This window comes from Orcinus orca, chromosome 6 (genome assembly GCF_937001465.1).
Source record: "Orcinus orca chromosome 6, mOrcOrc1.1, whole genome shotgun sequence".
Taxonomy (NCBI): domain Eukaryota; kingdom Metazoa; phylum Chordata; class Mammalia; order Artiodactyla; family Delphinidae; genus Orcinus; species Orcinus orca.
The window spans coordinates 19,676,652-19,701,976 of NC_064564.1; the positions used below are offsets into that span (position 1 = coordinate 19,676,652).

The following is a 25,325-nucleotide window of genomic DNA, read 5'->3' on the forward strand; positions in this document are numbered from 1 at the left end:
TAGTACGAGGATTTTTTGTCTGCTTCTCCTGATGAACGGTGTGTAATATCTCCCACTCTGATTACAGATTTGTCGTTTTCTTCCTATTAGTTCTGTCAATATTTATTTCATACATGCGGAGTCTGCGTATACAAACTGAGAACAGTTAGTTAATATCTTCCTGATGGACTGACTCTTCCATCATCATAAGTTTTTGTCTTCAGTAACACTTTTTGTCTTAAAGTTGACTTTATCTTACTTTGTACCAACTTTTTTTGGATGAATGTGTGTGTGGTAAATCTTTTTCCATCCTTTTACCTTAAACCTCTTGGTCTTCCATAGGAAATAGAAAATATTGTTTTGTTAAATCCATTATGACGATCTTTGTCTTTTCATTGCAGTATCATCTAACGAAATTACTGATATATTTGGTTTTAAATCCACCATCTTACTATTTTTTCTATTTGTGACAACTCCTCTATGTTACTTTTTCTCTGCTTTATTGCTCTAATTTTGGATTAATCGGGATTAAAAAAAATAATTCCATCATTTCTCCCCTTTATTGCCATGTTCATTCTACTTTTTTTCTCTTCTTATGCTGATTACATAAAGACTACAGTATGCATCTAACTAAGACTATTACGATTTGCTGAAGTCTAATAGAAAAGAGTACTTTCATCACTTCCCAGATAGTGCAAAGACCTTGGAACACTTCCATTTAATCCCCTTCTACCTTTTGTGCTGTTTTCACCATGGTATTTTAATGACACATATATTGTAAACCCCATAAGACATTATTATTTTACACAGTTGATCTTCATTCAGATTTACCTGCATAGCTTCCCCTTCCATTTCCTTCATTCCACATCTAGGATGATTTGTCCTGTGGTCTGAAGAACTCCCTTTAGTATTTTCATCTTGGAGAACTCTGATGATAAAGTCTCTCGACTTTTTGGTTTTTTTTAAATAAATTTATGTATTTATTTATTTATCTTTGGCTGCGTTGGGTCTTCATTGCTGCGCGTGAGCTTTCCCTAGTTGTGGCGAGCAGGGTCTACTCTTCATTGCGGTGTGCAGGCTTCTCACTGCAGTGGCTTCTCTTGTTGCAGAGCATGGGCTCTAGGAGCGTGGGCTTCAGTAGTTGTGGCACGTGGGATCAATAGTTGTGGCCCACGGGCTCTAGAGCGCAGGCTCAGTAGTTGTGGTACACAGGCTTAGTTGCTCCGCGGCATGTGGGATCTTCCCGGACCAGGGCTCGAACCTCTGTCCCCTGCATTGGCAGGCAGATTCTTAACCACTGCACCACCAGGGAAGTCCTCTCTCCACTTTTGTGAAAACCTTTATTCTCTCCAGGGGGTACAGAATTCTAGGCTGACTTATTTTTTTCAACCCTTCAAAACTGTCATGTGATTATCTTCTTTGTTTCCTTGTTTTTTGTTGAGAGGCCAACTGTTACCCTTACTGCTGCTCCTTTGAAGTTAATACTCCTTTTATACTCCGGCTGCTTGTAAGCGTTCCTATTTGTCTTGGATTTTCCATGGTCTGATTTTGATGTGCCCTGGTATGGTTTTTTTTTTGTAAACTCTACTTCTTGGGCTTGTTATCTTTCATCAGTTTTGTATAATTCTTGGCCATTATCTTTTCAAATATTTCTTCCAGACGTCCTCTCTGTCCTCTTTTGGAATTCCAATTATACGGATGTTAGATCTTTCTAACACGTAGAAAGTAACTCTGTCCTAACTTCTAGAGTTTAGCCCTTCAGGGACCCCTATCTGAAAGCCTGGGGCTATTTAATAGGGCCCTTCCTCCTTGGCAGGCTCTGAACTCCAATTTTTTGTGTCCTGAGTCCTGGGAGGATACCTGAAGTTTTGCTTAGCTTCCCAGCCTGTTGGCAACTGCCTTGGAATTGGCAAATGGCTTCAGGGGAAAAGCAGACACGAGTGTCAGGCTTACCTCGCTGTACTTCCCATCTCTCTGGATTCTTGAGTCCTTGCTGCCGCGATACCTCTCCAGTGTCTTCAGATACATGCTTTTAGTGTTTTACCTACCTTTTCCAGTTGTCCTTGGTGGTAAGGTTTATCTGTTCCAAGCTAGTCTGCCGTAGCCAAAAACACATGGTGCTGTGTGGAAATGACAAGAGATGGCTTCTGCCCCTGGGACTGAGTGTCCACTAAAGCCTGATATGACACTGGTGTAGAGCACAAGCAGGATGCTATTTTAAAGAGAATCAGAGAAGACATTGATTCTGATTAGGAGCATCTGGGAAGCTTTCCTTGAAGAACAGGAAGGATTGTGACGTACACTTTTAGGAGGGAAGGGGAGGCGTGGGGATGGAGCACATTGATGGAGGTGGGAAAACTTAAGCCCCTCTAGGCTGATATGATTGGATGGGTGACACGTGAAGGGCTGGAGTGAGGGCAAGGAGAGAAGTGTTGGAACTGAAGCCGGGAACGTAGGTATGTTCCGCCTTATAAAGGCATCTGTGTCCCAGGTGGAATTTGGACATTTTTAATATGTGATAGTGGATCATGGATGTTTTGGTAGCTTGGGGTTGACTACTTCTGGCTTTGCCTGCACAAACAGTGCAATTCCGGTGAAGTCTAGCAGAAAAGTCCTCTCTCTCTGCTTCTTGATTTTCTCCCTCGTAGAGTAAGAATCCTCATCCCTGGCTACTCCACCCATGTCTCAAGATTCTAGTGAGGCATAGATGAGCTCGTGGACGCCAATGTGCTGGGACAGGAATGAAACGTGGCCAGGGCGGAGGAGGCGATGAGGGGGTCCCTTCAGAGCCACGTACTAGCCTGTCAGGCTGTGGTCTGAAGAGGGCCGTTGCAGGAACCCCACAACTTTCTGGCCTTGTTTGTGAGTCACAGGATGAGGATGGCTGGATCTCCAGTGAACCAGAGGGCCTTCCGAAGTCCTCGGTCCTGACTGCCCCCCAAAGCTGAGGCATCTCTGCCCCAAAACCCAGGATGGGACCAGGCACTGCCTGGCCATCCCGACAGATGTGGAACTGCCTCTCTCCGAGTTAGATCATCCCTCCCAGGTGTTCTGGGCACTTATCTGGTCCTTCCTTGTTGGTGGTGTGCCATGAACTGAGTCACACAATTGGCCTAACCCTCTGTACCTGGTTAATAGAGAATGTATGACGCGCTGCTGTAGCTTTCACCTGCTGGTCCTGGTTTCCTCTGGGGGCCCCATCTTCCAAGTCTGCTTCCTCTTCCATGAAAGACCCCTGCAGTCCTTTAAGACAGTCTTCCTAGCTCTCTGAATTATGGAAGGATCAAGGTACATGAACTAAGTTTTTATTTCCCGCTCTAGGACCTCATCCTGGAATTCATAGAGGTAGGCTCCACCTGGGTATGGTGACCACAATCTTGAAAACATAAACATTTAAAATTTTTATTTAGCAGATGCTCCTGTAGGGCTTATTATGTACCATTCATTTAATCCTCATAACAGTTCTGTGAGCTAGATATAATTATCCTACCCATTTTATAGATACAAAACATCAAACAGCAGAGAGAAGTTAAGTATTTTGCCCAAGGTCACACAGCTAGTCAGTATCAGAATGAGAATGCAAACCCAGACTGTCTGGCTCCAGAGTCTGTGATTCCCCCTCCCCCTCACTCTGCTGTCCTGCTCTCCCTTGCCTGATGATGGGCCACTCAGCCCCTCTCCTGTTTGGTACAAAGAGCTTTATGCCTCCCTTCTGTGCACAGAGCGGGCTGGACTCAGCCCCCAGCAGCCCTCAGGGACGTAGACTATGTAAAGGGATGGAATTGTCTCCTGGGCATCCTTGGCTTCCCCAAGTGCTAGAGCAGTGCCTCAGGACTGCTGTCTGGGTCTACTCCACAGTTCAGCTAAGGACAGGCCCTGCGTGAGAGCTGTTTAAGGGACTCTACCTCTGACCTCCTTGTTCAGTGGTCTCAGCCGTCTTGAGGTCCAGAGTATAAAACATAATGAGATCTGGGGTGTGGGTGGGCAGCATGTCGGGGTGTCTGGAGGCCTGGAGCCTGAAAGCAGAGCTATAGGAAGGTTCAGGTATGTGCCCATGAGTAAGTAAAGATGGAGACCCAAAGCCTCGTAGTGTTATTCTCAGCACCCAGAAGATGCCATTTCCATCCAGGTCAGCTAACGTCCAGAGGGAGGAAGGCCACCTTACCTGGGAGTACCCGAGCCCTCTTCAGCATACACTGTCACATCTGTGATTCTCCAGCCACTCGGTACCTGGAACCAAATCACCTTTTCATTCCATAAACATGTCTTCCAACCGACCATGCTCACTCTGGAGGAGCCAAAGAAGGATGAGAAACAAGTCCTGCCCTTAAGCAGTTTGTAACCTCTTTGGGGATATGAAGGTGTCTGGGAGGGGTGAGGAGAAGGTGTAGATAATAAGCCCGCCTTGGAAGGAAGTCCCTGGGGGCTGCTTCAGTAGCCCACCAGAGGGCAATCTCTAGGTCCATCCATGTTGCTGCAAATGGCATTATTCCGTTATTTTTTATGGCTGAGTAATACTCCATTGTATATATGTACCACATCTTCTTTATCCATTAATGTACCTAGTCTTTTTAAAAAAACTCTACTCAAATGGGGACTTCCCTGGTGGTACAGTGGCTAAGACTCCCCGCTCCCAGTGCAGGAGGCCCGGGTTCAATCCCTGGTCAGGAAACTAGATCCCACATGCCGCAACTAAAGACCCCACGTACCGCAGCCTAGATCCCATGTGCCACAACTAAGACCCAGCACAGCTAAATAAATAAATAAATATTTAACAAAACAAAACAAACAAACCAAAAGACTCTACTCAAATGAAGTCTAAGTGTGCTCTGTTTCCTGCCAGGACTCATCCTGGAAGAAAGCATTTCAAAGATCTGGGAAGGTGGTGGGCAAAGAAGTAGGACTTCCCAGTCCTGTCTAGCTGAAGCATAAGATGGGAGAAGAGAAGAGGTTGGAATCCGGAATGAGCTTTCAATCCTAAGCAAAAGAGTACGAAATCACTGGCCGTTTTCTAGATGTCTGTAACCCGAACCTCTCCTCTCTTCCAGGAAACTCCTGCCCATCCCTCCTGAGCGCCAAGTGTCCCCCTCTATCAGGTCTTCCAGCCCGAGGACAGGGATGGAGAGACCCGGAGGCTCCTGCCTTTGCGGCTGTCTGTCTGTGCTCGCCCTCCTGCCCGCCCTGAGCCTGGCGCAGTACGAGAGCTGGCCCCACTACCCCGAGTACTTCCAGCAGCCCGCCCCGGAGTACCACCGGCCTCAGGTGCCCTCCGACGTGGTCAAGATCCAGCTGCGCCTGGCGGGCCAGAAGAGGAAGCACAGCGAGGGCCGGGTGGAGGTGTACTACGACGGCCGGTGGGGCACCGTGTGTGACGACGACTTCTCCATCCACGCTGCCCACGTCGTCTGCCGGGAGCTGGGCTACGTGGAGGCCAAGTCCTGGACCCCCAGCTCTTCCTACGGCAAAGGGGAAGGTAAACCGCTCTGCGCTTGGGAACCGAGCACTGGGGTCACCTGGAGAGCCCGGGCACAGGCTTCTAGGGGGATAGCCTGGCAAACGGAGCTGCGGTTACTGTCAAGTAGCAATTCCTGATAATACACCATCTGGGCAGCCTCCGTGTCTGTGCTGGAAGGTGGGAGCGGAGGGGTGCCAGGGAGGGGGACGGTGACCGCCGGTCCTGCGATGCCCAGGACTTTCCTGGTTTTAGCACACAAAGCCTGGCAGCCTGGGAAACTCCTGGTCCCGGGAAACCAGGCTGGTTAGTGACCCTAGGGAGCGGCTGAAGTCAGTCTGTGGTTAGCTCTTGAGCCCTGTGCCCTGCCTGGGGCTGCGTCAGCCAGGGGCAGATGGTGCCTTTCTTCCGCCCCCTGGAAGGAGTGCCTTTTGCTCTTTGTCACAAAGGCTGCCCATAGGCTAGTGTCCCCTGACTCTCCCGCTCTCCTGTCCCGGTAGAGTTCACACTTTTAATACCAACACGCTGTTCTGGGCTTGGCCAGGACAGGAACCGAGTTGCTTTGGGTTTTTCACTTTGATTGGCTTCTTCTTTCCTCCCTTTTTAAGTCAATACACTGAAAAAAAAATTGGGGGGGTGGGTAATTTTGAGGGAGGGCAGGTGTTAGAGCCCAGAACCTTGGGCTTAGTCCTGTGTCGACCTAACTATCTATATGCTTTGTGGGAAGACATTTATCCTCCTTGCCCTCAGTTTCCTAATCTGAAAGTTAGGCTCTCTAAGAATTCTTGAAACTGTCATAGTCTGTGGTCTTAAATAAGAAAGTAGATAAGGGTCAAGGACATTATTTAAAAATAAAACCTGGACTTCCCTGGTGATGCAGTGGTTAATAATCTGCCTGCCAATGCAGGGGACATGGGTTCGATCCCTGGTCCGGGAAGATCCCATATGCTGCAGAGCAACTGAGCTCGTGTGCAACAGCTACTGAGCCTGCACTCTAGACCCCGCAAGCCACAACAACTGAATCACGCATGCCATAACTGCTGAAGCCCTGGTGCCTAGAGCCCGTGCTCCACAACAAGAGAAGCCACCACAATGAGAAGCCCACGCACCACAATAAAGAGTAGCCCCCATTCGCCGCAACTAGAGAAAGCCTGTGCGCAGCAACAAAGACCCCAACGCAGCCATAAATAAGTAAATAAATAAAATAAAATCTCCAGCTGGAGTGCCCCTCCTTGGGTTAGTAAAGCAAAAGCAGCTCTTCCACCTGGCCAAGCAGCTGCACAGGTGTCAGCGTGGGCCTGGCTGCTGGAATCAATCAGAGGTGCCCAAACTCTCATCCTGGATAAACGGATTAGTGCCACACCAACGGCATAGAATCCCCTGGGGTGCTATCCCGTGATGTTCAGAATTAAGGTCTGCGCTGGAATCTAGGACTCTGTAACTTCTGGAAGCCTCCCAAGTGGTTGCACATGTAGCCAAGTGTGGGAGTCCCTGAAATAGATCATTGTTATGGTCCCTTCCAACCCTTGCTTTCGGTTATTCTAGAAATTATAGGAGAAGGAAATAGCACCTCATACATGTCTCACCTCTGTGTAATTGAATACGTCTTTTTGGAATAACCGGATCAAGACACGGCAGTTAAAGTAAAGTGTTCTCTGAAGCTGGCTCTGGGTTCCTTACTATGATATGAGTGAAAGCAGCACAGATGAGTTAGCATACGCTGTTTTAAAACCCATTTGCTGTCTCTGTTACGAAAACTCTGGACACTTCTCCATCCTTTCACATCTTCCTTTATTCTGCTGAGTGTTCTGAGGGTAACATCAGATTTATGTTTTCTATTCCAGGCTCTCTAAGCCTAATTATTTTATAACAAGTGTTTTCCAATGACTTTGGGGTTTTTCTAGTGACATCTTTATTTTCTTTCTACCCAAACAAAATTTACCTGTCATCAGGTAAGATGGGTATGGTTTTTCCCCATCCCATGTTCACCTGCTCAGGAGCAGCCATGGGGGGGCTGGAGAGGTGAGTTAGCCTGGCTCAAACTTTGCCATCCAAGGATGATGAAGGTAGAAAAGTTCACAGGAGTAGAGGGAATTTTCAAGGGAACGATTAAAATCGCGGTCCATGAAGTCCACACTGGGTAAGTAGGAAGGTACTCCATGGAGCCATTGAAGGACTGGGGAAAGCTGCTAGGATCGATGGGTTGTGGGTTGAGATTGCAGTGCTAGAATGAGTGTGCTAGAAAGATGGAGTTGTAGGTGCAGATGCACAGCAGAAGTGTTGAAATGGCGATTGGGGAGGGAGTGCAATTGTTTGTAATGTCAAGGTCTAAGCTATGACCATGGGATGCTGGCTGATGTAGGGTGGAGGAGAGTCATTGGAGGGAGGAGGTGTAGTAACTTAGAGTATTGGAAGCGTCCTCTCTGGGGCTATTGAGACCATCGAGACTTAGGCAAGAAAAAGTACCAAAGAGAGGAAGGGAGAAACTGATGCTAAAAATTTTAACTGTCATGTCTCTAGGACTTTAAGGATTAGGCTGTCTATGTAAAGCGGTACTTGCTTTTTTCATGAGAGACCCTTTAAATGTAAAATGTATTTGAATCTCATCAGCGTCAGTTTAGGATTTTTAACACTGGGTACAAGGGGGTCACTCAGTAAATATTAATCAACTGATTCAGTTGGATTTGGAAGGCAGCTGTGCTCACCACGACATCACCAATGCTGATTCAGATTGACTTTGAAGAATATTAAAAACAGTTAGCATAGTGACCAGTGCCCTGGGGTGTGCTCCGATGGGGTTTAGTCGGCTCTGTGGATGAACTGGAAACACTGTAGGTGAACCTGTGAGAGGCCATCCGCCCAGGAGTGCCACCGTCACCAACTCCTTTGAAGTTCAGGCTGTAGTAATGAAGCTGGGGAGAACATCCGTGGACCTTCTAGGTTTTCCAGCCTAGCCTTTCAATAGATTTTTTCTCCCAAAACATCTCTGAGCTCAGAGAAATCATGGGCCCTTTTAGAACGTTCTAGAGGGGACAGCTGCCCCATTTCTCACCTTCTGGATGGCCTCACAGGCACCCGAACCTCAGATGGTTGCTCTCCTTTGCCTGTCCTCAGATCTGAGGTTAGATGTGATTCCCCCTCACTCCCTCGTTCTTCAGATCAGAGTGACGAAGCCAGCAGATGATCACAGTGGGGTCCTGAAGCACCTAAGTTGAATGATTTCCACTGCCCCAACAGCCCTGGGGAGGACTGGCATTCAAACAGAATTTTATTTATGATGTTTATCCTCCAAATGATCTGTTAACTTGTTTGTACGTCTCTTCTCCTTTCATCAGGAGAAGGATTTCTTAGATGAAATGAGTGGAAAGAGTAAAATGGAGTTTTGCTTCGGATTGGCATTTTGCATCCAAAGTTTGAGCCCCATCTGTGTCCCTAGTGCCACTTTCCTAGCAGCTCTGAGATGGCACGTACTGAACTGTGCCCGGAAGCACCCCGCATTCCAATAGCAGAACAAGAGCTGGTTGCTTTGGAATCAGAACCGTCTAGTTGTTAGGCATTAAGCATACAGGAAAAAAAAATATCATGAAATCAGGCCAAATGAGTTTATCATGCCTGCATCTGGGGCTAAGTAGAAATTTACATTGCCACTATCTAAGAAGGTAACTGGTGGGAATGCCTAGAGGGTAGAATTATTGGGGGTGAATTGAAGCTTCTTAGGAAAGCAACTCTTTGGGATAATAGTTCCCATTAGCGCTCCAGGGTGCTAATTTCAAATCTTCCTTATCAAAAAGTAAAGCAGGCCCTGGGGCATCTGTTTTGCAGTGCTTCCTGCTGCTTTTAGCTGTGTGCTGTCCTGTTTCCCATCTCCTTAGCCAGGGTGGTTTCTCTCACTGCAGAGGGAATGAGGGCTCTGTTTCTTTTCACCGTCTCTGTCCATTCAGCAGCTTTGCTACAGAATGTTCCAAAGAAGAGGCCCCGCTTCACACGTGGAGGGTCTTTTCCGTTGCTAGTACTTAGCAAGACAAACATTGGTTTGTTGTTGAAACAGCAATCGATTAGGGAGCATATGTTTCAGTGGAGCTTGATGGCTTGGAAACGAGGCCAAACTGAGAAACCAGTTGGAAAACCTCAGCCCAGATGTTTTCAATAAGCCCTTTGTTCCCCTCAGTATGTCTGAGGTGCTCTCCTTTGAGGCCTGAGCAGCCATCTGTCGCAGCAGACATGTCTCAGCGGGGCCTCGAAGTCAGGAGACTGGTCCCGGGTCCCCTCTGACCTTGAAGAACCTCAGATTCTCCTTGGTTTTCTCATCTTTACAATGGGAGTGTTTTTTATCTGCTTTTTCCTTGCATCATGGAAACAACAGAATTCATTGTTTTTCTGACTTACTGGAAGGAGGAAGGAGAAAGGGAGGGTGAACACATCCTAGGCACATATGTTATCTCATTGAATCTCCATGGCGACCTATTTGCTGGTATCATTATTTTCGCTTGAGAATGGGCTTGGTGAAGCAGTTGACCCAGTCACGTGCTGCCCAAGCCTGAGTCGGAGAGAATTTGAACCCAGGTTTTCTGACTCCATTATACTATAGAGCAGGGGTCCCCAACCCCCAGGCCGTGCACTGGTACTGGTCCGTGGCCTCTTAGGAACTGGGCCGCACAGCAGGAGGTGAGCGGGAGGTGAGCGAGTGAAGCTTCGTCTGCCGCTCCCCAGCGCTTGCATTACCGCCTGAACCATCCCCCCCTCCCCCCCGCCCCAGAAAACTTGGCTTCCACGAAACCAGTCCCTGGTGCCAAAAAGGTTGGGAACCACAGTACTAGAGTCCTCCTGGAGTCCTGAGAAAAAGGGGAGCTTTGACTTTGTTTCCTTTCATTGCGTAGTAATACTAATAAAACTCACTACTTGAAAACCCTCTAGCACTTAACATTTAAAAAAAATTTTAATTGTGGTAAAATGCACGGAACATGAAACGTACCATCTTAACCATTTTTCAGTGTACAGTTCAGTAATGTTAAGTACATTCACACTGTTGTGCAACCCGTCTCCAGAACACGTTTCATCTTGCAGATCTAAAACTCTATACCCATTAAATAACCGCTCCCCAACTCCCCTCCCCCAGCCCCTGGTAAACACCGTTCTACTCTCCGTCTCTATGATTTTCACTACTCTCAGTACTTTATATATGTGGATTCATACAGTTTTTGCCTTTTCGGGACTATTTCACTTAGCATGATGAACTCAGGGTTCCTCCATGTTGTAGCATGTGTCAGAATGCCGTTCCTTTTTAAGGCTGAATAATATTCCAGTGTATGTATAGACCACAGTTAGTCAATGGACACCTAGGTTGCTTCTACATTTTGGCTGTTGTGAATGATGCTGTAATGCATATGGGTGTACTGATGTCTCTTTGAGACCCTGCTTTCAATTCTTTTGGATATATACCCAGAAGTGGGAATTGCTGGGTCATATGGTAATTCTATTTTTAATTTTTTGAGGACCCACCATACTGTGTTCTACAGGGGCTACACCATTTTGATAGGGATAGGGTAAGATAATCCAATAGTTTAAAAATCCCACTAAGAGATCATGGACAGAGAGGGAACTTTGGGAGACCCCTGTAAGTTAATGATCACTCAAGAAAGCAAGCTTGCTTAGCAATAAAACCATGCAACAGAAGCACGAGACAGGCCTCAAGACAATAAAACAATAGTAGGAAAATGACACCTGTATCCTGCCGCTGAGGTCAGTAAGTTAACAATTCCTAGGACTTGTTCCTCTGCACGCACTAAAAACAAAAATACAGGAGAGAGATGACATTCCAAAGTAGAAGACCCTCATTATACTGAAACCTGAGATGATTTACCTTATTTTAGCATGGATTGCCACCTTTTTTGCTAATTTCCATAGCGCCATGACAGTCCTGGTTGGGCCACAGAGGGACAAAAAACTCCCCCCCCCAATGTGGAGGAGGGAATGATGATGGAAGCCTGATGTCTACTCGAGAATGAGGAAGAAGGTGGTCTTCTACCCCTCCCCACTTTTCCTTTGATTATAAAAATGTAGTTCACCCAGCTCTTGGGGCAGCACTCCCTTGCCTACCTGCTTGTATGTCTCACAAGCGTCCTATATTATTATTATTTTTTTTTTCCGGTACGTGGGCTTCTCACTGCTGTGCCCTCTCCCGTTGCGGAGCACAGGCTCCGGACGCGCAGGCTCAGCGGCCATGGCTCACGGGCCCAGCCGCTCCGCGGTATGTGGGATCTTCCCGGACCGGGGCACGAACCCACGTCCCCTGCATCGGCAGGCGGACTCCCAACCACTGCGCCACCAGGGAAGCCCCATCGTTACCATTTTTTGAGTAACTATGGACCAATGATAAATTAGGCACGTCATGCATTATCTCTAATCTGCACACGCCCCTGTCATTCGAGTGTCGTTATTATCCCCACTTTACCGATGAGAAAAGGGAGCTTTGATCAGGATCATACAGCTAAGTGGCTGAGCCAGAATTCCTATCAAACAGCTTAGTATCCAAAGTCCCTGTTCTTCCCATTATACCACGTGCCTTCTGGGCTTAAATCTGATTTCTATTCTAATCATGTTCAATCTGCCACATCCCTAAATCTCATCCCTCTGGCAAGGGAATCCAGATGGTCTAGAACTGTATGCAATATCTCAACACACTGACCAACTGATGACCACACACAGCTGCCAGAATTAGGGAAAAACTCTCTTTCTGTGTACGCCCTTGGTGCCCCCAAAGACTCAAACCTGCTCTGACGTGGAGCTTGGCTTCTCTCTTCTCTGCTTCCTTAGGGCCCATCTGGTTGGACAACGTCTACTGCACCGGCAATGAGGGGACCCTCGCAGCCTGCTCCTCCAATGGCTGGGGTGTCACTGACTGCAAGCACACGGAAGATGTGGGTGTGGTGTGCAGTGACAAAAGAATTCCTGGGTTCAAGTTTGACAATTCGCTGATCAACAACATAGAGGCAAGTCATGTGCTCTTTTTTTTTTAAATTGAAGTGTAGTTGATTTACAGTGTTGTGTTAATTCCTGCTGTACAACAAAGTGATTCAGTTATACATATATACATTCTTTTGTATATTCTTTTCCATATGGTTTATCACAGGATATTGAATATAGTTCCCTGTGCTCTACAGTAGGACCTTGTCGCTTATCCATCCCATATGTAACAGTTTGCATCTGCTAATCCCAAACTCCCACCCCATCCCTCCCTCACCCTCCCTCTCCCTTGGCAACCACAAGTCTGTGAGTCTGTTTCTGGTTCGTAGGTAGGTTCATTGTGTCATATTTTAGATTCCACATATAAGTGATATCATATGGTATTTGTCTTTCTCTGTCTGACAAGTTCATGTGCTCTTGATGACTCCTTCATGTGAATGTTTTCCTTCTTCCATGTATCTCACTTCTCATCTATGATTCTGAGAAGTGTGTGTGATCACTTTTGTGGCAGGTGGGGGGACCTAAACCAATTTCATTTGGTGCCAGGGCAGTTGAGGAAGGATTTCTGGAGAAGAGGCTGCTATCAGTGGGGAAAGGGCATTCCAGACACAGAGAACGACTTGGACAAAGACACAAAGGCACGGAGGTGTGAACTGGGGATGAGCAGGTCGGTACCACTCAAGACTGTAATTATGAATGTGGAAATAGTGTGAAATGAAGCTAGAAAGGTCTGTGCTATGTACAGGAGCTTGCCCTTTGGACTAGGAAGGTGTATCAGCTAGCAACGGCAGTGTAACAAATTATCCCACCCCCCTCATATTTTGCAACAAACATGGATTGTCTTGAATAGCTTCTGAGGGTCAGGAATCCAGGAGTGGTCAGCCAGTTCACTCTGCTCAGAACATCTTATGAGGTTGCAGTCATGTTGTCAACTGGAGCTGGGGACTCCTCTCCCAAGTTGACTCCTGTGGTTGTCGGCAGGTTTTTGCTTCCTTCTGGCTGTCAGCTGGAGGCCTCTGGTCCTCTCCACACAACCTCCCAATAGGCTGCTTGAGTGTCCTTAAGACATGGCAGTTGTCTTTCTCTAGAGTGAGTGACTCAAAAGAGAAAGAGAGAGGGAGCAAAACAGGGAAGCTGCATCTTTCATAACCTCATCTCGGAAGTGATGGGCCATCATTTCTGCTGTATTCTATTGGTCACTCAGACAAACAGTATACAGTGTGGGAGGAGATTACCCAAGGGTGTGACTACAGAGGGTATTGGTCATTTGGGGTCATCCTGGGGACCGGCTGCCCTAGGACAGTTGTCCCAGATCTAGCTGGGGATCAGAATCACTTTTATTTTATTTTAAATACATTTATTTATTTATTTATGGCTGTGTTGGGTCTTCGTTGCTGTGCGCGGGCTTTTCTCTAGTTGCAGTGAGTAGGGGCTACTCTTTGTTGCGGTGCACAGACTTCTCATCGCAGTGGCTTCTCTTGTTGCGGAGCACGGGCTCTAGGCGCGCGGGCTTCAGTACTCGTGGCACACGGGCTTAGTTGCTCTGCGCATGTGGGATCTTCCTGGACCAGGGAACAAACCTGTGTCCCCTGCATTTGCAGGCGGATTCTTAGCCACTACGCCACCATGGAAGTCTCCAGAATCACTTTTAAAATGCACTGGCACCTCATCCCAGACCTCCTGAATGAGAGTCTCCCACTAAGGGACCAGGTTATTATTTTTAAGCTCTCTCAGATGATTCTGGTGTTGCCAGCCTGACCCAAGTCAGCATTTGGGAATGGCAAAAGGGCTCGTGACCCTTCTACATTTATGGCTAAATTTCAGATTGATCTTTTCAACAAGTTCTCCAGCCAGAGAACAAAATGAACAAATATATAATGCAGTCCTCTTGTGTGCAACATATGTGGGGCTTAGGACAGGAAGATGAGGCAGCCAAGACTCCCTCCTCGAGGGGACTCCAACCCCCAAGGGGATGTTGGATCTGCCATGAATCCAGGCCAAGGAGCCTTCACTGTGCTTTAGCCGCCAGCTGACCTCAGGACTAATGCTGAGGAGAGGTGACTCTTGAAATTGCCCTATTTGGTCTCCGGAGGAAGTTCTCCCCAGACTGTGGTCTTTACATTTTCCTCCCATGACTCAGTCTGTCCCAGTCTTTCTCATATGCTCCAGGAGCACACTGAGTATGCTGGGAACTGGTCCAAGCCTGCATAATAGTGTGGAAAAGGATTCCCAGCCTTCTCTCAGCCGGCAGCATGAGACCACCTCTAGTTGACACTCTTCAAATGCTGCTGTTTTATTTGGGATAACTAGAAGAGATGGTTGCAGAGTTGATGTACTTTATTTAGTCTTCCAGTTCCTGATGACAACTTTGCTTTACCATGAAGTTTATAATTTGGAGGGTGGACTTATCCAGTCCAGTTTCACATTTTCCATCGCCATTCTTTATAACCTCATATGAAATAATTAGCACCCACTCATGTGTATCTCATCTTTCCAATGTTGGAAGCTCCAAAGGGCAGGGCTTACATCTAATTCACCATCATATCCAATAAAAATAATGCTGGGTACCTAACGGGAACAATATCTCGACAATTCCCAAATTTTCTTCTTCCCAGAAATGAAAACCAAAGATCATTATCCACTTGGGTGAAGAATATCCTAGGATAGGGCTTCCCTGGTGGCGCAGTGGTTGAGAGTCCGCCTGCCGATGCAGGGGACATGGGTTCGCGCCCCGGTCCGGAAGAATCCCACATGCCATGGAGCGGCTGGGCCCGTGAGCCATGGCTGCTGAGCCTGCGCGTCCGGAGCCTGTGCTCCGCAACGGGAGAGGCCACAGCAGTGAGAGGCCCGCGTACCGCAAAAAAAAAAAAAAAAAAGAATATCCTAGGATAAAATATCAAACTAAACAGTGATGAGAAATGCATAGAAGCAAATCATTCCTTCATAGTATTGCCCTGCCTAATAGGACAGTGAACTTATGTGTGACATCTTTGAGGATTTTTTTTGGCGGGGGGTGGTCCACAGAAATTTTTTAGTAGTAATTGGATCTAACAGTATTATAATTCTACTGAACAAGTTAAATCAGGGATCTCTAAATTTTGGAATCCCAGTATTAATCAACTACAAATAAATATTAGTCCATATCTATCACCAATGACTGAGATGTTTCTTTCTAATGAATTGACCGTTACATTTCCGAAGTTCTGAAACGGCCAGCAGACCATAGAAAGAGACTTCTTTAGGCTCCTGCTTGAAACCAACAGCTTCAGCAAACTGCTGGCCTTGATTCAAGGCCAAACGTGTGACATTGTTAATGGGCTTTTGCTCATCCTACAACCTCAGTATAATCCACATGGATTGTCAAGCAAAGATCCAGGCTTCTGGGCATAAGAAAGCCACTGATAGCTTGAATCAAAGGAGAGTGGGCCAAAATGTTTGTGGGTTTTGGATTGGGAAAATGAGAAGGCTCATCTGTCACTAGAAAAAAAAAATAATGGTGCTGGCAAAGGACTCTGTGAAGGGCGCTTCAACAGAGAAATGTTTATGGAATAGCTCTATGGGCCAGTTCTACTGCTTAGCATTTAAGGGGGAAATAAGATGGGTCATAGAGAAAGTAGAACCTTAATTGGGTGGAATAGGCTGAGAAATGACTGGGAAAAAATACGTTGGCGAGAACTTTCTTATTCTGGAAGGGCTGAGATTCTGTGATAGGAAAGCTTAGTATCTACCTACATTTGTTGGAGGCCTGCTGTACACACGTCATGGTCTGGGACACCACCGGGGAAAGTAAACATGACCCTTGTCGTCCAGCCCTTATAACACAAGAAGACAAGATGCATGCCTCGGGGAAAGTTGGAAAATCATTCCAAGGCAAGGAGCCTAGGTCCTAAATGAGCTTACAGTAGCCCAGAGAGGGCTAGCTGAGGGGAGTCTGGTTTAAAGGGCTGGATAACTTCTGCAACCTCTAAGCTTTGTATTTTCCTAGAAGGCCTCCCTCTTGCTGTTATACGAATCAGGCTGGTTACCGTGGACCAGATCTACTAGAAGCTTTCCTGTCTAGCCAGGGATGCTGTGGAAATTTTCAGTTGATGAGTAGTCCCCTGTAATCTCTGCCCTTTGGTATCTGCTAAAAGCAGGTCATCAACAGGCCTGGATCTCAGGGTGTCTGATGAGAACCTCGAAGAGTTACCAGAAGATTCTGCCATCCAGGACTTTGTGGCTCAAGCTCATGTGTACGGGCAGGGTTGGCCCGATGGGTAGGGAGCCACCCAGACCACCTACCAGGAATATTTGTGGGATGTGAGAAGCTTCTCCGAAATACCTCGTGTAATAGCTGTGTCAGTAGCTTAAGTCATGCAGTCACTCGTCTTGGCTAGAGAAATGTCCCCTGTTAGATGTGTGTGGACCAGAGGAAGACATGTAGGTTTGGTGGACATGCAGCTAGGGGGGAGTCGTGACTCATGATACCCAGAACTGCTGATTAATTAGCGTGAACACAGTGGATGGTCTCTACTGGTGTAGCCCAGGGCTCCTCTCTGCCTTTCCACCATGTATCAGAAATTTGCGTGGAGATTAAAATGTATACTGATAATATTTAGAGGAGACACAAAAACTAGGAGGGATTGCTGGGATAAAACATCATGGAGTGAGATTCAGAAAAACCTCAGGAGGTTGAAATAATACACCCAAACTGGAACATGTTAGGGATGAATATAAGGTCCTATATCAAGGTTCACGGGGGGGCGGGGGGCGGGAGCAGGGAATAGCTAAAGAGTAAAAGCCAGGGAAAGTGACTGAAAGCACCGATTATATTTAAAAGATCCCTGAAGGGAACCGGTTGCCTAAAAGCTCAGTACAAGCCAAAGGTATGGTATGGCTGCTAGAAAAGTGAATGTAAACTGATACACTGGGGGAAGACTTATTTCCCTAAACTCCTTGCTTTTTGGATCAAGAACTAAGTGCAGTTCTGGGGTCACCTCTTAACTGTGTCTCCCGGAGGAGGGACAAGCCGAGTGGAGACAGGTCTGGAAACCGCATCATATGAAGAAATGAAGATACTGTGTCAAGAAAAGAGATATGGGGGTGGGGGGAGACATGTCTGTCCTCTTCAACTATTGAAGTGCTACCATGGAGAAGAGTGTGATTAATGCTAACTTCCAGAACTAAGATGGACGGGGAGGGATTGGGGTGTAGATGTCAGCTCTGTGTGAAAACTCTTTAAGGCTGAGTGATGGGGCTGCACATTTCAACACAGTCTGAAGACTCTACAACACAGGGGACGGGGCTTACCTGTTAGAGGTGAGCTCCTTGTCACTGGAGTAGCTCAAGCAGGAACTGGATGACCTCCTGCCAGGAATATCACAGCCAGATCCCTACATGGGAAGGACACAGGACGAGGTGATTACCAAGTTCTAAGATCCCTTGTTTCTCTGCATCTATGAAAATGCACCCAGCCCACACAGGGGGTGCACACTAGCTGGCTATTGGCAGTGCCCACCATTGTGTGAATTGGGGTCATGCATCTCACACACACACACACACACACACACACACACACACACACACACACACACACACACACACACACACAGAGAAGGGATGCCAGCTAGTGTGTGTGCTCTGGATCTCTCTCTACCGCTTCTCTGGCCCGTCATGGCTTTGGCCTTGAAAGCAGACACTTCTCACCTGCACTCTTCCACATCAAAGTGAAAATTAAAGCCCCACTCCTCTCAACTTCCCCCGGTTGGGGGCCCATAAATTTAAAAGCAGCCAAGAGTGAAGTGTCAGGTAATACCTTCTCTGTGTCTTGTGACCCCAGATATAAACAATTAGGCTAGTGAAGGTCACGAAGACACCCCATCTCTTCTCACCCTTATTTTGAAAGGGTGAAGCCGGGTTCTATACTATGCATGCCTCGTTGACGCCTGGAGACTGGGAACAGATCACAGACCATTATAGATGACCCTCACAGGCCTGTTCCTTCTCCGGAGCACACTGGAATTCCCCAAGCAGAGAGTGGAAGAAAACTGCATCCGTCTAGACCAAGTTCATCCCACTCCGGGATGCCAGAGGCATGAGTCACTAAACCCTGGGGCCTGAATGATGGAATTTCACTCGATGAGCTAACTCTGCTTCCGTGGATTCCTACATCTGCTTGGGGCATCCTCAGGGGCCCCTTGACACTTCATAAATTCCCTTCTAGAGGAGGGAAAAAGTGCCTCTTCTTCAGATGAATGACCCCACCCAAGGAGAGTTCACAGGTTTGGCCCCTGAGCTCCCTGTTGGCCAGAGCACAGAGCGAGTCCACTCTTTTCTTTAAGATGAGTGGGTTGAATTCAATCCCTTCCAGCTACGAAGTCTGTAATCCAGAGGGGCAGTGGTTTCTCCATCAGAATGGCATGGCACACACTCATTCTGTAAGGGGGAAAATCAGATGATTTCTGGAAAAGTGCTTTGCAGACTATAAAGTGTTACAAGAGATTCTCCTTACCACTGATTCACCAACCTGGGTTCATTTCATCCAGAAAATTAACCGAGCAGGGTCTCCTTTCTCCCCTTTTCTGAGGTCTAAGTTTTAGACCCCAGAATGGAAGGCAGGACCCCTGAGTTTGCAGCTGCATGTCCAGAGGGACTGACGCTTCTTGGGTCTCTGGGCACCTCGCTGTAAAACAGCATTTTCTGGAGGAAAATGAGTCTTGGGCCAGTTCTCAAAACCTTCTTCAAAAGAGGGCAACAGGAGCAAATAATAAAATGTAAAATACTGTTAGTTTCAAGTGAATATATCTTTTTTAAACCTGGAAAACAGAGCTCCAACCGAAACTCCCTAGAGTTCAGAGGCTCTTAAATCAGGAGACTTTGTTTCCTGTCTGCGGCGGTGGACAAGTTGGAAAAAGCATTAGATAAGGAGAGATGACAAATCCAGATGCCCTTGTGAACAGCCCTCTCTGCACTGGCTCTTTTGCACATTGCTAAGTCATGTGCTCACAGAAAGGCTCGTGGCTGAGGCCCGTGGACTGTTAGGTCAGGGAACATAACGGGTTTTTCCTTTCCTCACCTTCTCACCCCACCTTCTTCTCTGCCCATTATTTTAAAGGCTCTTTTGCAAAAGCAGTAACGTTCCCAGAATTGATTGGAAATGCCCCGGCTGTGAGATTTAGGGGTGGCCTATCCCCCGAGTGGCCCCGGAGCCCCAATTTCTCCTTTGTGACAGCCGGCAGCCCAGGCAGTCTGGAGGGGCCAGGAGTGAGAGGATGAGGATGGAGCCAGGAGAAGGGTATTCACTTCCAACGGTGGGGAGAATCCGGTATCCCTCCTCTCTGCTCTCTCACCTCCTTCTGGAGGGGCGCTGAGACCTGAAAAAGCTCTTTCTTCTCTTAACCACAGGGATGGAGGCTGTTGTGAATTTTTTAAATTCCAGGAGTGCAGGTTTTTATGAGCCACAGTTAGCTGCTAAATGCTTCAAGGTTTTCACCTCAGCAGCAGCCTTATCTCCCCAGCATCTGGGGAGGGGGCTCTTAGGGGTGGAGGCATGGCGCCTGAAAGGGAGTAATTAACTCTAGAAAGGTCCAAACACTTCCCGGCCAGGAGTTTCTCCACACACACACCCCCCCAAGAGGACGTGCAGCAGGTTACACTGGGTGGTTTAAAGAAAGGGGGTCTGTTTTCATCTCTGTGGAGTTCAGAAGGCAGCGGTCCCTCCAAGCTAAATATAGCCCTGCTTCCCCCGAAGGCCACAGGGTAGCTGGCCGGCTTCCCTCTGTGGCAGGAGGAGAGATGGTAGCAAGTGGGCAGTTTGTGTCGGACCCTTTAGCAAGGGAGTAAAGGGCCACGATGGGAGCCCACAGCGTCTCAATCCCCAGACTTGCCGGACTGTCGAGCTGGGCCATCGCATGTAGCTCTCCTGGGTTTTCTCTCCCAGCCTACGGAGAGCTTGGGCAAGAAGAGGTATTAGATCCTGTCCGGTGCTAACATTCCATGATTCTGTTTATTGACAGCCTCTATGTGGTCTGGGCTCACCAGCCACCAACCACAAGGGGAACAAGAGAAGTAGTTCTAGGGTGACCTGTTTTCCCAACGAAAAATAGGTCACTGCATCTGAAAAGCAAAAGGGCGTTTATGCAGCTAACAGAACAGAATATTTGAAATTGTGCACATCCTGGCAGATCTGGGAAACCCTATCCCTGGCCGGCGTGCTGTACGCACAACCCTCTGAAAATTATAAATATTATAATTGTTTGCGAGTTGAAAGAAATAAGTAATGTTATACCCACTCATTAGATGAAATCGACGAATAAGTAGCCTTATAATTTGTTATAGAAGAAATAAATAAATGGCAGTATGTACTCCAACATTGAACAGTGTGCATTGGATGGCAAATTCTGTGGCAGCTTGGAAAGGGAGAGGTTATAGAAGAAATAAATAAATGGCTTGAGATCAGTGGGACGGAGGCTCTGTGGAAGAAGTAGGGGCTTGAGCTGGGCTGGGGAAAGCCTCTCTCTGCCCTGGTTGGGCAGATCTGTTCTGTAGGGTGGGGCTCCTGATGTGACTGGGGTGAAGGTGGTGGCAAAGGGCCCAGGTGGTTCATTCGAGTCACCTCAGCCATGCTGGAGGGGTCAGCGACAACGACTCCCCCCGGCCCCATCCCCGTGAGGCTGTTGCTAAGGCAGCTGGATGCCGTGTCCGTTCGTTCGTTCCTCCACTACATTTTAACCGGGCAGCAGACTCTATGCTGGGCCCTGGGAATCAAGGGATCAATGAACTGAAAGGACAGTCTTGCCCTCCCCAGATTTGCTGTCCCACAGTGGAGAAAGACGATTTCCCAAGTCATTACTTTGTCACCCTGGTGATGGTTGCTGGGAGGAGAAGCAACAGGTCAGGTCCCCTACCTGGGAGCGTGGTGGACCGTTTGGCCAGGCCCACGGACTGCCTGGTTTGTGGCCTCAGCACCCCTGATGGGCCAGAGGGACTGGTTGCTGGCGCAGGTGTCCTTCCAGCTTCCTGCAGACAGCAGATCTTGACTGTTCTCCAAAGAAGCAGCCTCTGTTACCCGCCCCACTGCTTTCAGGTTGGAAAATGAAACACAGAGCATCGGATTCTCCAGCAGCATTGCAAAGCTCTTGGTTTGTAGGAGGAGGGCCCAGACCGACTGCCGGCTTTTTCCTCTGGTGCCTCAGCATGACCTCAGTTCTCAAGCCATTCCCACCCCGACCCCCTCCGCCCAGACTGGTCTCCATCACAAAGAGCTGAGCAACAGAGATCGCTGCACTGCCTTCCCACTTGCCTTTCATCTATGTAGCCGGGAGGAATCACTGGCTAGCAGTTTCTTAGGCTGTGAATTTCCGATTTGACCATCAAAAGGGGATAATTACAGTGTAGCCAGCTTCTTCCAGTACAACATGTCTTGGACTGTGATACCCACATAGCTAAACCATCTAAATGTGTACTGAGGGTCAGATCAGCTTTTAATTCAGTTTATAACTATTTATTAGCCTCAGATTTCAAGGGGAAAGGGGAGGGTGTTAAACAGCTCCGATGACAAGAGGTCGCATGGATAAAGTGCAGACAATCTCCTTGTCCATCGGTAAATCACACAAGTCGTGCTTATGCTGTGAAAAAAGGCAAGCCTCTCTATTTATTTTGCACTAAACCCAGAATAAAGGGAGTCTTTATTACATTTTTGGCTGGAGAGCCCAATGTTTCTAGTGAAGCTGAATTCCTGTAACTGGATTTTTTAAAATGATTATTAGTTTGTTCCAAGAATATGTGAGGACCCACGATGTCTCGTGTCTGGCACTCGTTGCCGTGGGGAATACAAGAATGAATAAAGCACAGTTCTGTCCTTGAGAGACTCACAGTCCGATGAGGTGGCACGATGAAAAGACAGATGGTACAAGGCAGTCAGTAAAGGCCAAGAATGAATTGAGGGACCCAGGAAGCAAATGCTAGAGGAATAAAGGAGTCGAATCTATGTGGATGAGATATTTGGGGGAGGGACGTCCCGGGACGTCACAGCCCTCCACAGGTATTTTTCAAGCGATTGAATGAACCAGACTGTTCCTGAAGGTCAGGAGGATTCTGATCGGCAGAGAGGAAGGAAAAAAGGATCGCGGGGAGCAACTTGATGCTGGGGTTAAAAAAGTGATGTCAGCCTGGCACCTTGAGACTGGAGAAAGGGCACGGAGGGGATGAGGTGGGTCCCATCAGGAAGGCTCTTGACTAGGAGCATAAGCCCTGGGAGAGCCACGGGAAGGTTTTGAGCCAAACCCACGAACGCACAGCGGTCAGCTGGATGTGAGATGGACTGGGTCAGCCATTCATCCGGACCGGGGAGACATACAGGGTCCCGTGAAATGACAGAATTGTGACGCTCTTCTCTTACTTCCACTACATACCTGCCCGCACAGTAGAAGTGGGAATGAGAAGGTGACTGAAGGGTAGGAGAAGCACTTCTGGGGCAGAATGGGCCATAAGAGTGAGGAAGAGAGAGGGAGCAGAAGGCCTGCAAGGCTTGAGGGCTGCAAGGGCGTCACCTTCCAGCCTGCAGGAAGGAAAGACCCAGGGCATCCTGGGTGCGTTTGGTTTGAGGTGCTGAGGAAGGTGCCAAGATGGCACCTGGGGAAACGGATCTCTATCTGGAAGGCCAGTTTCTAAAAACAGCCAAATAAAGAGAGCTAAGGGCTTTGAGAGCAAGATGCAGGAACCTGTTAGCTGTAGAGGGAAGGAGCTTGCTAAGTGAGCAGCGATTGTGCAGCGCTCACCAGTCGCGTGCTCTAGTTGGGATGACGGCGGACTAGTATATCTCCATCGTGGTGCTCCCACCTGACACCACTCCAAGGATGACTTCTCAGGTGGGAAGGCCTGAGCTGATAGATTATGTAATTAATTATGTAATTAAATTACGACTTCTAGAGGAAAGGAAGGGGGAGAGTTGGGCTAAGATCTGGCCCTTGCAAATGTGCCCTCCCCGGGAGTCCACGAGCTTCCTGCTGACTCTGAGAAATTGTGAAGTGCGTTCTTAGAGGCTGGGTTGCTTGCCTCGCCTCCCCCTGTGTCTTTCTCTGATGCAATCTCCAACTAGACTTTCAAAACTGGTGATTTTTCCTCATTGGCGACAGCCCCAGGCTGTCACATTGTGGAATTTGCAGTTCATTCACAGATGCGGCAAATGTGAAATGCCATTCAAGCACAAGACTGGGAGACCAGCCCAGGTGCTTCACTAGCCCTTCTTTCCACCACCCCACTAGTTAAGGCGGGGCAGGGCATGGCCTCAAGGCACCTTTATTTTCCCCTTTGGAAGCCGGTGATAATCACTCCCGGGGGATAGGATGAGCTTTGTGTAGGACGAGCCCAGAAGGTTCTGTGAATTCCTTGGAGGGAAGCCTTTGGGAGAGCCCAGTGAACTATTGCCTCAGGCAAGAGGGCCAGCATTCAGACTTTCATTTGAATTTTAAAAAGTGCCAGGTGCATTGCTGGCTTCTGGGCTATTGGGCTTCAGGTAAAACTCACAAGTGTCGAGAGACTTTTGTTAGAAAAGAAAAATGTGTATATGTTTTAGTGTTTCAAATCTTCACTTCTCTTCTGAAGTTGAACTTCTGGGGGAAAAAAAAGTCCTAAGACTTGCGGTTATGGAAGGGATTCCACAGCAGTGAGGTCAGGAGGGCCGTTCTGTGTATACGTGTGTGTTTTCCTACACAGAGGTCTCTGAGCAGTCCAAGTGAGCTCCTTAGCCAGCAGCAACCCCTGAATGTGGGCCGTGGAGGGTTTCCCTGCCACCCCCTGGCCTGAGTCCAAGGGCAGCTGGGAGGTGGCTCTCTCCCCTCACGTACACTCTGGCCTGACTCACGGCTCCTCCGGGCGGGTCGCAGGGTGGACTTCACATATGGACTTCGAATGGGCAGAGCCCAAAGGGACCCCCCCAAGAAGGCTGAGCCCCAGGCCCTGCCCCGTGTGGATCAACTCAATACCGGGCAAGGGATGGGGCGAGGGCGGGAGGGTGAGGACCGTACAGAGGCCCGGGGTTACGAGCCTGGGGCACGGGCTTGGAGTCAGAATTTGGTTTTCATCCTTGTTTATCTGCTTCTTGGCTCTGTGAACTTGGAGAAGGTGCAAAACCTCACCAAGTTTCCTCGTTTTTCACCTGTAGCACGGGCATACCATTGGCCCTCTCACCGGCTGCCATGGGAATTGAGGAAGGGAATGAATGTAAAGTTCTGAGTGCGGAGTCTGACGTGTAATTGGCTCGTATTTGATCAATGAGAGCCCTCATAGTCGTTACGATTCAGAGCAGAGGGCCCCAGGATTGGGGTGTAAGGAGGAGGCTGGCAGGGCCCGTGGAGGTGAGAGACTGTATTTTCTGGAATGAATAAATGGATGAGGTGGATTTGAGCCCAAGAGGATGGGAAGGAATTGGTTCTGTGGAGGGAGAAGAGGAGAAGGAATGGCAAATGTGATGCTTGCCTGACTGCTCTCCCAGGGCTTTGGAGGAAAACTCTGCATCCTCCTCCGCCACATAGGTGCACAGACATACACTCCACACAACGCAGAGACACACAGCCCTGTCACTTGCATATCATCCTGCACACGGACACACACGAGCAGTGCACTCCCAGAGAGACACATAGACAGACACACAGACACGTGCAGACATACTCGTGACAGACATACATACTCGTGACACTCAGACACACACACTCATACATACACACTCACATGCAGTGAGTCAGTGGGAGAACAAGGACAGTGACATCAGTTCTAGGGCTTTCTCTTCTTTGAGCCTCATTTCCCACACCCGAGAGCTCACCGGGCTTGCCCACCAGTCATACTTCTGCTGAGGGGATGCTGACCTGGATCAAGACAAGGGTCTGCTGAGCGCCACCCATCCCCCCGCCCCGCCCCGCCCCCAGGGCTTCCTCCCTCTGGGTTCACACTCCAT

General features: G+C 48.2%; 1 protein-coding gene and 1 non-coding gene across 2 annotated transcripts in view; one reads left to right on the plus strand and one right to left on the minus strand.

Annotated features, from left to right (window-relative positions):
* Window positions 1-25,325, plus strand: part of LOXL2 (lysyl oxidase like 2) — a 102,826-nt gene that overhangs the window by 24,124 nt on the left and 53,377 nt on the right. The window contains exons 2-3 of the mRNA XM_004270663.3: window positions 5,028-5,452; window positions 12,245-12,420. Coding sequence (XP_004270711.1) covers window positions 5,098-5,452; window positions 12,245-12,420 — 531 coding nt within the window. The 5' untranslated portion in view covers window positions 5,028-5,097. The remainder of the gene's footprint in view (window positions 1-5,027; window positions 5,453-12,244; window positions 12,421-25,325) is intronic.
* On the minus strand, window positions 15,555-15,691 carry LOC117201660 (small nucleolar RNA SNORA2/SNORA34 family). The gene has a single exon (XR_004483727.1). It is a non-coding gene; the product is annotated as a small nucleolar RNA SNORA2/SNORA34 family (small nucleolar RNA).